This window comes from Microtus oregoni, unplaced genomic scaffold (genome assembly GCF_018167655.1).
Source record: "Microtus oregoni isolate MIOR12 unplaced genomic scaffold, Mior012 000004F_ref0000308, whole genome shotgun sequence".
NCBI lineage: Eukaryota > Metazoa > Chordata > Mammalia > Rodentia > Cricetidae > Microtus > Microtus oregoni.
In genome coordinates, this window is record NW_024543063.1 from 8,838,132 (window position 1) to 8,852,450 (window position 14,319).

The window sequence follows — 14,319 nt, forward strand, 5'->3', positions numbered from 1 at the left end:
CTGGGTATTTGCCTCAACAGTGAAAAAGCTAACGTGATCCAGCCCCCATTTCTAGACCCCTCCTGACCCCAGGGAAATCTCAGAATGGTTTCACTTTCCTGAGGATCATTTGGTCCAAAAAGCACACAAAGGTTTGAATGAGAAACAGGAAATGGGATATATACTCTATCAGGACAATGAGCCCCACAGTTGTGGACTATCTGCCAAAAGGCCAGTCAAGGTCAAGATTCCCCAGTCCTTGAACTGAATGTGGAACAGGCCCAACCTGGCTGTGAGGTACTCGTGTCTTCCTTAACACCATATACCTACTTAAATGCAAGGCTATCTTGTTTTGAGAAGTAGCCTACTGAGAAGTTGGATTTTTAATATTTACTATGATACCAGTTTTTTTTTTTAATATGATCTCAGGTTTTCTTTCCTTACTACCCATACCTGCCCTTCACTCAACCTTCCTGTCGCCCTGGTAATATTTTCTGTATAGAACATGCTAAGTAAAGTGGAGATGCATAGCCAAGCCTCTCTACCCAGCCTGTGTGTTAGGAACCTGACCTCCAAGCACAAAGCAGAACACCCGGCAGGCCTCTCATGGCGACACTAAGGATCTCCCGGCGGGGAGGGGGGGATTCTGTGTGTGTTCTGAGTCCAGCTGAAGGAAGAAAGTCATTCACAATGAGCTCAGAATGGACCAGGCTCTCTAGTCCAGTTGTCATTGCTACAAGACTTTCAAGTTGATGAGATGATCAAAAAATATAGTCACCAATGACTGTTAGAAGATCCTACCCACACTTGGGCGGGTCTCACTTTCTGCGATTCTTTTGTGAGAAGCTCAGCCCATGCTCTTATGCTTTTGGGTTTTGTGTGTGTGTGTTTGTGTGTGTTTGTTTCTAAGCTAAGAACTTAATTTTCTCTTGACCTTTATAGTTACACCTAGATTATGTCTTTTAAAAAATATTTATTTTAGCCAGGCAGTGGTGGCGCATGCCTTTAATCACAGCACTCAGGAGGCAGAAGCAGGTGGATCTCTATGAGTTTGAGGCCAGCCTGGTCTACAAAGTGAGTTCCAGGATAGCCAAGGCTATTACATAGAGAAACTCTCTCTCTCTCTCTCTCTCTCTCTATATATATATATATATATATATATATATATATATATATATATATCCAGAGGGATCAGATTTCCTGGAGCTAAAATTATAAGCATTTGTAAACCAGCTAACACTTAGGTTCTCTCTAAGACAGTATGTGCTCTTAACTACTAAGCCATCTCCTCAATTCTAAAAATATTTTTATTAAACCCCAACTAATATATATTTTATTAAACCCCAACTAATATATATATATATATATATATATATATATATATATATATATATCCCTAGCCTGGGCTGATAGTTCTGGGTAAATCTGGTAAAGAAAGAGCACCCCATTCCTGCCAACACATTCCAAGAATACACAGAGTCCCTGCTGCTTCCATGGTGATATTTCTTCCTAGATTTCTCCCCTCTGAGTCCTTGTTTATGAAGTCTGATCTCTCAGCCTAAGGGATGGCCCCAGAGGCAAAGTAAACACAAAGCTTAGCTGGTCACTTGTTTTGTAGCCTTGATGTGAGAAAAGGGGAAGAAAGCAAAGGCTGGGGGTCTGGTGGGGCACCCTAGTTCTTGCTTCAGAAGAGGAAGTTGACAAAGTGGGCTGGCCGCCCAGGAAGTGGAAAGGCAACCGCTACTTACTGTGTTTCCTCCGCAGCCACAGGCTTGACGTAATAATCACTTGAGTAGAGAACCACATTGGCTACTTGTTCCACTGCAAAGGGAAGACAGGAGGGAGGTGAACAGGGCAGCCTCTCGTGCCTTGCACGGGACCGTTTGAATCCAGTTCTGGCTTTCTCAGCCCCCAGCTTAAAGGCTACAAATTTTCAAGGTCTGGTTTCAGGCCATCTCTGTACACCAGGGACCAAAACAGCGGGCTCTTGGATGTGGCTCCCAGGAGTCTCCTCCTCTCCTGCAAGCCTACTATCTATACCAGGTGTCCTTATCCAAAGGCATGGTGTCTCCAGCATCCCCAAACTCACCATGTACTTGCCTAAAACCCAGCCCCTTTCCATCATCCTCCACCTTACAAAAGGAATACTGTCTTCCCAGTCCTTAAGTTTTTGGAAACCTGCCAGAAGCAAACACACCCATGCACACTGTGATATGGTGGACAGGGAGGATGGCTCTGCAACATGACTGCTTAGGCTCACATCTCTGTAGGGAAAATGCTTTTGTTCCTCTAAGCCTCAGTTTCCCCACCAGGAAAAGGAGGATGATGATTGCACAGGCCAGGTCTGAAGAGTAAAAGACAGGCTGTCACTGGGAGCTGTCACTAAGCCTGATGTCATGAGTTCAATTCCCAGAATCCACACGATGGAAGGAGAGAATTGACTCACACAGGTTGTCCTCTGATCTCCATACATGTATGCTGTGGCTCTCTCTCTCTCTCTCTCTCTCTCTCTCTCTCTTTCTCTCTCTCTCTCTCTCTCTCTCTCTCTCTCTCTCTCACACACACACACACACACACACACACAAATATAAAACAAAGATAGACTGGGGAGATGGCCTTGTGCTTTGTAAGCACAAAGATCTGCATTCAATCTCCAGTAGACACACATCCCAGCACTTGGGAGGCAGACACAGGTGAATGAATCCCCAGGGCTTGCTGACCAGCTAGCCTAGCCTTCTTGGTGAGCTCTAGGCCAGTAAGAAGTCTTGTTCCCAAAAAAGTGTATGTGTGGAGGAGTGATAGCTGAGGACCCAGACTTGACACTGTCCTCTGGTCTCTACATGGATATATATGCATGCACACACATAATGGTGTGTACCTGTAAACCACAGCATGCAGAAGGCAGAGGCAAGAGGGACTCTGCAAGCTTGAGGCTAGCCTAGTCTACACAGTAGGACAGATAAGAAAGGCCTTGGCTCAGAAAACAGCACAATAACCCTGCAACTGAGACTGGAGGCTCATGCCCGAGAGACTTGGAAGGGCAAGGCTGAGGATCAGAATTCAGTGACTCTCTCTGCTGCAACCTGAGCTATGCGAGACCCTGTTGCAACAAGATAAACAAAATCAATTAAAAAAATGTTTGTTGTTGCTTTGATTTTTCAAGACAGGGTTTCTCCGAGTCGCTCTGACTGTCTTTGGAACTTGCTCTGTAGACGAGGCTGGCCTTGAATTCACAGAGATCAGCCTGTCTCTACCTCCTGAGTCCTGGGATTAAAGGCATGTGCCACCACCACTCAGCTGAAAGAAACCATTTAAAGTACCCATCACATACCCAACTTATAAAAAGCTATTAACAACTTGTTCCAGAAAATTCAATAGCTTCTTTCAAGGTCATTAATTTTGCTGCCAATATTCAATAAACTTTGAGAGCTATTTTTATTTTGGAACAGGTTTTACTGTGTGCTGAAGGCAGGCCTAAAGTTCCCAATACTGCCTCAGGCTCCCAAGTGTAAGCACTGCAAACATGTTGCACCACACCTTGCTGAGAAATGATTTTAAATACAAACATTCAATGATACAGTATCATTTTTGCTGTTTCTGAAAGTTTGCCTCTGTTCTTTCAAAATTGAAATTATAACTCCAAAGTGGCATTATTTTTAAATTCGCATAATTGGAGAGAGTTATGTACATGTCCAGGCACTTGTCTAGCAGGTCAGAGGACAACTTGTGGGAGGGTCAGTTCTCTCCTTCTACCCTGTGGGTTCCAGAGATCAAACTCACATCATCAGGCTGGGAAACAGCACTTCTACCAGCTCATCCACTAGCCCCAGGACGCATTCATTATTAAGAGGAGGGCTCTTCAGGGAAGTGATGCAGTCCTGGCGATGGTACACTCATGAACAGGATGAGTGGCCTTATAGAGGAGGTTCCAGGAGCTTGCTGGAGGAGGAGGTCCTCATCATGTTAATCTGACAGACAGCACCTTAATCATGAACTTCCCAGCCTCCAGAACTACCAGAAGTAGCTGTTTGCTATTAGCTGGATACAGTGGCATAGAGCTGCGAATACCAGTACTAGGGAGACAGGGGCAAGAGGATTACAAGTTTGAGGCCTCCATCTCAATGAATGTGAGTCACCTAATTTAGAGTATTTTTTGATACAGCAGCCTGAATGGACAGATAAACTCCACCACATAGACCAAGGTATTGGCACTACATACAATATGCTGAATAAGTCAGTCCTACAGAGAACTAAACCAACATAAAACAAGGCTAAATTAATATTCATATCAGCAATAAGAAAAATATAGAGTCTCTAATATGCATGCACATAATCTGAACTTCATCTTTGATGGACATTCAGGGAAAGAGGAACATGTCAGCAGCCCACTTTCTGCTGTTATAGCTGAATACCACAGACAAGACTACTTAAAAACAATGGAGGTTTAATTAGCCCCTGGCTCTAGAACCTGGGAATCCCAAATGGTGCTAGCATCTGACAAGGGCCTTCCTGTTTGATTATAATAGCAGGGGACCTCAAATGGTGGGGGCAGGGCAGGTGTGCCAATTTAAGTCTCTTTACTTCTTACAAAGCCACTAATGTCATTCTAGGTTCTTCCTCATAACCTCATTTGACCCTAGTGACTTCCCACAGTCTTAGCTGCAAATATCATTAATGCATGAATGTGAGGACCAAGTTTCAAACATGTGAGCTTTCTGTGGGCACACAAACCACAGCAGATAACTGGACCGTATAACCACCCATGGTTAGCATAGGACAAACCCTATTTGTGTGTGTGTGTGTGTGTGTGTGTGTGTGTGGTGTATGTGTGTGTGTATACACTGAAGATTAAACCCAGGACCATTGCCTATAACCAGCAAGCATGCTATAAACTGAGTGATACCTCTAGATTTTTTTAAAATGGGACTTTATGTATGGCCTCTGCACATAGTTGTGGCTGTCCCGGAACTCCTGATCCTCTTGCTAGCTAAGCCCAGCTACAATGCCTATTTTAACATTGAAATTCCCTATCCTTTGCCCTGGGTGACCTGAGATAGCTAATGACTCTGACATTGTAAATCTACCATACCGAGGCCATCAAATGTTAGTTGGAAGTTGACGTCTGAATTTATTCTTCTAGATCAATCCATTGTGTTTCATTGTTTGTTTTGCCCACAAGAGACCTACACATTTTGTTGTTGTTCTGTATTTTTAATGTTTTAAGACAAAATCTAGGGATGTCACCCAGACTGACCTCAAACTCATTATCCTTCTGTCTGAATCTCCTGGGTGCTGGGATTACAGGGGTGTGCCACGATGCTCTCAGACTGGCACTTGGATGGCCTCTGGGTTGAGGAAATGATATAAAGGAGCAGTCGTGGGAGGCACCCCACTACAGTACACAACACAGTTGATGCTCACTAGATGGTCATTCCAGGTGGACCTCATGCGTCACTATGCACTTCTATGTGGGACCTCTACTCAGTGCCTATAGGCCTGGGAAGGTGTTCTTCTAGAGGACCCAGGTTCAAGTCCCAAAGCTCACATGGCAGCTAATGATCACCTGGCCCAGGGGAGCTGTGCACTTTTCTGGACTACACAGGCACTGCATACACATGGTACACACACACACACACACACACACACACACACACACACAAACATTAAATAAAGAATTAAACAAACAAACCAAAACAAAAAGAGAAGTTTCTCCCTGGACTTCCCAAGTGAGACCTGGCTCAGAGGGGTGTCTCTGGGAAGGCATGATCATGGGAAGATGGGAAGGCCATACATAGGAGAAAAAGTACCAAGACAAATGAACAGCCTAAGAGACCATGATGGTGAATGCAATGACTTGTTGTTTTGAGGTAGAGGCTCAAAATAGACACATCTAGATTTGTCTACCAGACTGGCATCAATGTAGACATTTAACCAAGGACAACCTTGAACTTCCTATCTTTCTGTCTCTACCTCCCAAGTGCTGAAATTTTAGGCAAGCACCACCTGGTTTATGGGGCACTGGGATTGAACCTAGGGTTTCCTGCATGCTCTACCAACTGAGCTGTGTCCATAGCCTAAATGTGGTGACTTTCAAGGTCTTTCTCTTCCTAAGGTCCTATTGTCAATGATAACAGCAACAGTAGGCAGACCAAGGACTAAAGGTGAGGTGGGAGGCTTATCAGAGTGGCCCCTAGGAAATAGCTTGAGGTTGCAGAGCTGTAGAAGGTCCTACCTAATACTTTAATCTTCTTCACAGTCTTCTCTGTGTTGTTGGTCACTGTCACAGTCACAGGGATGGGCTCCCCATGAAAATAGATCTGAAAAGTGAGAGAGACATCAGAAGAGAAGAATGGAGCGCAGTGGGGTGGAATCTTGGATTGGAAGGCTCTCTAGACCAAGATTTTCTTAATCTCTTTCCAGTGAATAAGGCTGAACACCCCCAATATCAGAGAAGCTAAAACAATAGCAACATTTCCTCAAGAGAAAGGTATGGACACATTCAGCCCCATCTGCAGAAGGCCAGGGAGGCTGAGAGGCATGATGTCTAGCTCTAATTGCCAACTTGACATAACCTAGCATCACCTGGGAAGAGAGTCTTGTTGACATTGGGTTGGTCTGTAGGCATGTTTGTGGGGAGCCACCTTGATTGTTAACTGATGTGGGCAGAGCCAGCCCCATTGTGGGCAGCACCATGCTCCAGGCAGGGGGTCCTGAACTGTAATAAGAGTGGAGGAATCAAGTTGAACGGAAGCAAGCCAGTGAGCATGCATGCATTTTCTTCTCTCTGTTCTTGACTGTGGATGTGATGCGACTAGCTCTTTGAGGTGCCTGCCTTGACATCATTGTTTGGGGATAGGATGTGTGAAATGAAGAGCAGGCGCTGAGAAAGCTGGCTGATGGAGCTTTACCCGGCAACACCCTGTGCTATCCAGCCCTGAGTGGGCACACCCACACATATGTACACACTACATGTGGTACTGGCTAACCTGTGTATTGCTGACCTTGGACCACAAGGGCCTTGGCCAACAGCTCTTCACCTTCTACTACCATGATCCTCCTCACTGATGACATCACTCTTGACAGGGCTGCCCTGTGAGGTTTCTATGAGATCTGAATTTCCCAAAGAAGTAAACAATTTGAAGTAGTACAGTGAGCAATGTTGTCTTAGAGACAGGAGTGGAAAATGGCCAGAGTGGATGGGAGGGGATGTATGCTTCCAATCTGCACAGCCCCCAGTCTATAGGGACAGCCAGCAAGTGCAAAGGTTAGCCATGGTGGCTCATGGTGACTAGCGCCAAAGTAACAGGAATAAAGCTAGCACTTTGCAAACATCTGTGTTCTGCTATGGCAGAAAGAAGATGACTCGTGATGCACCCACACAGTGAGAGGGTTGTGGTCTTGACCCCTGACCTGAATGCCCATGGGCATGTGGATTACCTCTTTGCTGAGGGAAACTGAGAGGTGCAGGGGCTTGTCAGACATGAAGAACTGCCAGGAAGCCTCAGAACTGGGCTGGGGACCCATCTCAGGAGGGGCATGCTGTACTTTCCGGATCAATAGCCGCACAGAGCTCCTGGGGAGAAAAGGTTCCTGGTTGGTACCCCCCACACTCCCAGTGCTTCAAAGTGGCCTTCGAGAGGACACGGGAGAATGGGCCAGATGCTGTTCTAATCCCTCCTTCACAATTTCAGGTGTTGAATGCTGAACCTGCAATGCCCTCAAGGATCCCCTTCATCCTGTCAGACTCGGCCTAGCCTCTTCTCAGGAGAGCATGTATCAGGTGATATGTGACCAGGATTTAGAGCACTGTGTAACTGACACATTGTCACTGTCATAAGCATCAAAAAACACAGAGCTCCGGTGCAGAATGCTTGCCTAGTATGTACAATGTCACGTGTGGGTCAGATCCACAGCACAGGGCTCCCGTGCAGAGTGCTTGCCTAGAATGCACAATGTCATGGGTCAGAGCCACAGCACAGAACACGCAGCACTGTGAGATGTGGGTGCCGAGTATGAGGAGACTATGGAAAGGGATGGGATAGGAGGAGGCTTAGGAGTGAAAGTGAGTTATCAAATCAAAAGGAGACACAAAGTTAGGTGGGGGAGGTGCTGGGAAGCAAGGAAGTGGATGTGCGTATCACCAGAGTTCACTGCAAATATGTATGAAATTCTCAAAAAAAAAATTAAAAGGAAATGGAGCACCTGGTTGGTAGGAGGAATGTTTATTGGTGATGGAGATTCTGTTTGGGATGACTCAAAAGTTTTGAGTTAGATTCTAATGGTGTCAAAAACACTGTGAATATACTTAGTGTTATGGGGTTATACATACAAAAGTGTTAGAATCATGAACTTTATGGTGTATGTATCTTATCGTAAGTTTAAAAAATGTTTTAAGAAAGAAAAAAGAAATAGACATGGTATCTTATACCTGGCGTTCCAATGTTGGGGAAGCTGAGGCACAAGGACCACCCTTGTGAGTTCTAGGCCAGTCTTGGCCACAGAGTGATACCATTTTAAAAGAAATAAAAAACTAAAAATAGGAAAGAAAAATAAACTAAAGGAAGAGAATAAAAGAAATGACCTGGCAGGTTTGGGGGACCCATGAGTCCCTGAGGTTGCTAAGCAGCCCACTGTCATTTTCTTTTATCCTCCCCACCCCGTATTATTTATTAGTTACTGCTGCCGAGCCTTTTATAAATGGCAGATAGTTTGGTCTTTATCTGCCCTGACCTGGGGAGGCTTCATGTCGACAGCCACAGGAAGCCGGTGGGGAGAGTTCTGTCACACCAGGATAAAATGGAGCTGTTTCATGTCCCGCAATACCACCCACCCCCCCAGTCCCACGAGAAGACTCTTACTTCTTGGGGATCTTGTCCTCGTCGCTATCTGGGGAGTCTGTGGCAAATGCTTTGACCTCAAAGTCAACTCCACAGCTCTGTTGGAGACAAGAGACAGGGAGTGGTTAACACCTCCCTTCCCAGGAGTCAGGACAGAAGATCACACCCGCAGGCAGATGGAAAGCCCTAGCTTTTCATCTTAGCTGTGTCTTTCTTGGGGTTGTCCCATGAAGACTAGTGGAGATGTATAAGTGAATCCAACATTGGCATCAGATGGTGAGTGTCCTAGTTAGGTTACAATCCCAGTGATAAAGCAACATGACCAAAAGAGCAAGCTGGGGAGGATAGGTTTACTTGGCTTAATGTTTCCACATCACGGTCCATCACTGAAGGAAATTAGGACAGGAACTCAAACAGGGCAGGAACCTGAAGGCGGGAACTGATGCAGAGGTCAAGGAGGGATGCTGCTCCTTGCAGCTTGCTCAGCCTGCTTTCTCATAGAACCAGGACCACCAGCCCAGGGATGGCACCATTTGCAGTGGGTTGAGCTTTTCCCTATCAGTCACTAATTAAGAAAATGCTCTACAAGCTTGCCAACAGTCTGCTCTTACAGAGGCATTTTCTTAACCGAGGCTCCCTCCTCTTAGATAACTCTAGCTTGTGTCAAGTTGGCATAAAATTGTCCAGCACAAAGAGTAAGCAGGGGGCTGAGAGCTCGTCACCATGCCTCCTGAGACGCTCCTCTCGAGTCCCAGTAGGTCCTTGCCTCCCTCTACTTTGTCCACAAATGTACACCCTGACCCTGCACGGTGCTGCACACAGCAGTGGAGACAGATACAGATGTTCATGGCGCTGGGAGCAGTATCCGTGAAAGACCTGCCATGTTGCACTCTGACCTCAGTGACTCCCCCAAAGCTAATTCTGGCCAGATAGCAATGGCTTACAATGGTTGATTTTTTTTCTCTTCAAAATTAGGTAAGATGGTAAGAGAACTTTCAAGCTTATATGGATGGAGTGAATGCCATTTGCCTGTGATCTCCAGTCCTCAGTTCCCTATGGAGGCCCAGCACATTCTGGTTTCTGGCCAGAGAGAAAATCAGAGACAGCAAGATGTCTCTTATGTTTCAATGCTACAGGTCAATGGTGACCGCCGAGCCACAGACCTAAAGGTTCTGAGACTACGGGACACACAGCACCTCTTAACTGCAGGTTGTAAAGAAGCAAGTGTCACTTCCATCAGCCAGGTAATGTGTAGGCAGCCTGCTCTGTCACCCACCCATCCCACCATCCATCCCACTCTGTGCTGGTCCCTAACAAGCCACATATATCTATAGGCTTCCCTGTGCTCTGTGGATCCCCTAGGTTGAAGCACTCACTCTGTAGCTGTGTAAAACTAAATAATAGCATAATAATATATCATGTACTTAAAAATTTCCATCTATATATTATATACTGTTAACTATTAATAGTATTAAGGCATTATATTGTGTGACCATTATATAGTGTAAAGTATATTCATTTTATTTTATTAATATAATAACAACAAATAAACTACATAATATTTATAGGATTATAACGTGTAATTTGTGATACATAAAATGGCATTATTATATTCAGAAATAATGTTATACGTATGTATTACATCTTTATATATGTATGTATATATTTAATAATCTCCTATGTGGCTGGGCAGTGGTGGCGCACGCCTTTAATTCCAGCACTCACGAGGCAAAGGCAGGTGGATCTCTGTGAGTTTGAGGTCAGCCTGGTCTACAAGAGCTAGTTCCAGAAGAGGCTCCAAAGCTACAGAGAAACCCTGTCTCAAAAAACCACATCAAAACAAAACAAAATAATCTCCTATGTGTCCCTCAAGCCTACCAACTGCAACCAAGTCCCCAGCTTGAGGAAACTGGAGGTTTCCAGCCCAGAAGCCTCCCAACCAAGTTATCAGCCTCTCCCCTCTAAGAATAGAGGGGATGGAAGGGGCTCTGGCTTACACAGGGTTGTAAAACTCCAGAAAGATCATCTAAGAATCACGATTTCGAGCCTCTTTGAAAGAGCACGGATGGATCTGACGAGGCTTGGTACGATGGCACTCAAATGTTTTAAAGGTAATATTTATAGTGTGATCAATAAAACAGACACATGTGTGAAGCCACTCTCAGGACATGACATTCACCTTTGTGCCATGCGATCAGTTCTGAGAACATCCACCGCATTCCATTTAGTTCAATTCTATTCTGTGCTGTTCTATCCCACCTGTTTTTGTTTTCACTCCGTTTCTGATCTATGAACAACCAGTGAGCGATGATGCCACACTGAGGAACACTGTCCTCACACTTGTCATTGTCAATCACTGTCCGCTGTCTTCCATACTCAGATACAGACCAGCAGCCAGCTGGCCAGTCTTGGAGCCCTGGCAATCCAGCACCCATCCCCTTCTCTCATCGTTCCTGCCTTTGTGCCTGGAGTCCGTGGTCCATCTTGGTCACACTCTGTTTTCCCTCCCTCTGCCTTTGTAGCACATGCTTGACCAACCTCAGATCCATTCTTGACCCTTTGTACACCTGACTCAGAGCCTGCCGTTCAGGTTCCCCTGTCATTCTAGCTCAAACCCAAGTCCTCAAGACCTGGCCTTCCAGTGCTTCCCACCCTGATCTCAGCTCCCACCCTTCATCCCTTCTTTCATTCAGCAGGAACAGTCTGAGCGTGTTCCCTCCGCCACAAGTGACAGGGCCTCTCTCCCTGCAGAGTCTGGCGGTCCCCTTTTCTCGGTATAAAGATGGGGACTTTCAGTGTTACCTGTTGTCCCTCCCTCACACCAGCCTGACGCTTTCCAGAGTGCCTGTGGCCAGCTAATATTTCCTGCAGTTGTGTGCTTTTGTTGTTGCCCGTGGCTTTTCATTAACATGTGAGACCCAGGAGGTTCTAATTTCTTATTCATAAGAATGATCATGGTTAATAATTGCTGGAGATGAGTGGTGGGGTCACGGAGAGTCTTTGCGCCAGGTTCTTTATCTTTGTGTGTATTTGAAATTTTCCATGATAAAAAGCTACTTGAAAGGTCTATTGAAAGCCTGGCGTGGTGACTCACGCCTATCATTCCAGCAATTGGAAGGTGGTGGCCAGTCTCCGTGACATATGACCCCCGCCTCAAAAACAAACACTCAAAAGCCTATTGAAGGAGGATGAGCCTGTGGTGTTTCTTCTTTAACTCACCTTCCCTACGTCTTGTGGAGCCGGCTGCAACATCACTGAACAGGGCAGGTAGTCAGGAAACTGGAGAGACACAAACAGACCATTTCACTCAGAGGGGTTATTCCACGTGCAGTGTAAAACCATCATGCAAGTGACACAAGAAGACAGACCGGACCTCCAGGAGTGGATCCTGCTCTCCTAACACCCAGGACACTGATCGATTTCCAGATATCTCCAGCATGCATGGAGACACACAAATGACGTTGTACACAGGACGCATGCTCACTGCGACCAAATGTGTCTAGTTATCTGGTTCGCTCACTTCACTAGTCCTTGTCCCATTCAGAAATCTTTCTAACCATTTTTACATATCATTTATACATATCTCCACAGTGCTTAGAGCTTCTACAGTGCACACTTCAAGTAGCCATTCCTCTTTGTTGGACACTTACATGGTGTGTAATTTTTTTTTTGTCATTATAAACAATACCACAAACAGGGCAGTGGTGGCGCACACCTGTAATCCCAGCACTTAGGAGGCAGAGGCAGGCAGATCTCTGTGAGTTCGAGGCCAGCCTGGTCTACAAAGTGAGTTCCAGTCAGAGCTGTTACACAGAGAAACCAGGTCTTGAAAAAACAAAATAAACAAACAAAACAATACAACAATAAATAAACACTTTCAAACTCTTTAGTCCAGTTTTAGCCAATTAATGCTATGTGTCACATTGCTAGAAAGGGAACTATCAGATTAGAATCATATCTTTTTTGTGGGGGGGACACAGGGTCTTTCTCTATCAATCTATACAGGCCTTGAATTTTCAATCCTCCTGCCTCTGCTTCCATATTATATGGCATTATTCATGGCTGAAAAACCGCGTTTTTGAAAGACTTACTTTTTGTTTTGTTTTGTTTTTTCAAGACAGGGTTTCTCTGTAGCTTTGGAGCCTGTCCTGGAACTAGCTCTTGTAGACCAGGCTGGTCTCGAACTCATAGAGATCCGCCTGCCTCTGCCTCCTGAGTGCTGGGGTTAAAGGCATGCGCCACCACCGCCCGGCTAAGACTTACTAATTTTTAAATGTTATATGCATGAGTGTTTTGCCTGCACATATGTAAGTACACTGCATGTATGCCTGATGTTCATGGAGGCCTAAAGAGGGTAATGGAACCTCTGAAACTGGAGTTATAGACAAGTTTAAGTTGCCATTCTGATGCTGAACACCAACCCCTGGTCCTTTGCAAAAACAGCTAACCTCACCTCCGATACTTAAAGATCTCATCTCATTTATAGTTGGGCATGTTGGCTCATGCTTTTAATCCCAGCATTTGGGAGGCAGAGGCAGAGGCAGAGGCAGGAAGATCTGAATTTGAGTGTAGCCAGATCTACACAGTAAGCTCCAGGACAGCCAGGAGAACCCGTCTCAAAAAGGTAAAAGAAATCACATTGAAAAGGGTTTTTTGTTGTTGTTGTTGTTGTTTTTTTATTTTTTGTATTTTGGGGTTGAGGTTGAGATAGGGTTTCTCTGTGTACCCTGGAACTTGTTATGTAGCCCAGGCTGGCCACAAACTCAACAATCTGCCTGTCTCTGCCTTCCAAGTGCTGATATTGAAAATATGCGCCACTGTATCTGGCCTGAGTCTTTTGTATTTTTGAGACAGAGTCTCTCTATGTAGCTCTGGTTGACCTGGAACCCATTATGTAGACCAGGTTGGCCTTGAACTCACAGAGATCCCCCTGCCTCTGCTTTCTTGAATGCTGGGATTAAAGGCATGCGCTAAAACACCTCTTATAGATTTTGAGATACATTGACTTGCCACGTCAGGTTCTCAGCATAGGTGCATAGAAAGCACCCAGGACTAAATAATTTTCTTTATTTGTTTTGATTTTTTTTCTTTCTTTCCTTTTTTTTGGGGTGGGGTGAGGGGTTGGTTTTTTCAAGATAGGGTTTCTCTGTATAGTCCTGGCAGTCCTGGAACATGCTCTGTAGAGTAGGCCGACTTCAAACTCAGAGACCTGCCTGCCTCTACTTCCTGAATGCTAGGATTAAAGGTATGAACCACCATGCCTAGCTAAATAATCTTTTTAAAAAGAATTTTATAACTTTGGAGGAGTGTGTGTCACTAAGATAGTAACTGTGTAGGGGCTGGAGAGATGGTTCAGTGGTTAAGATAGTAACCATGCAAACAGAAAAGGCTACAGAAGCTTCCCCATCTCCAGCTCTTGCCAAATACTTGCGTTTCCCTGGGTAGTGCATGGGCCTCAGGAGAGGTGAGGGGACAGAGTAAGGCCCTGATTCAATTCCCAGCA

The 14,319-nt window shown here is 45.2% G+C and overlaps 1 protein-coding gene across 1 annotated transcript in view; it reads right to left on the reverse strand.

Moving 5' to 3' along the window:
• Sag (S-antigen visual arrestin) overlaps positions 1-14,319 on the reverse strand; it is a 35,124-nt gene that overhangs the window by 9,999 nt on the left and 10,806 nt on the right. The window contains exons 5-9 of the mRNA XM_041649808.1: positions 12,036-12,095; positions 8,838-8,914; positions 7,417-7,552; positions 6,212-6,296; positions 1,728-1,800 (exon numbers count right to left, since the gene is read on the reverse strand). Of these exons, the coding sequence (XP_041505742.1) occupies positions 1,728-1,800; positions 6,212-6,296; positions 7,417-7,552; positions 8,838-8,914; positions 12,036-12,095 (431 nt within the window). The remainder of the gene's footprint in view (positions 1-1,727; positions 1,801-6,211; positions 6,297-7,416; positions 7,553-8,837; positions 8,915-12,035; positions 12,096-14,319) is intronic.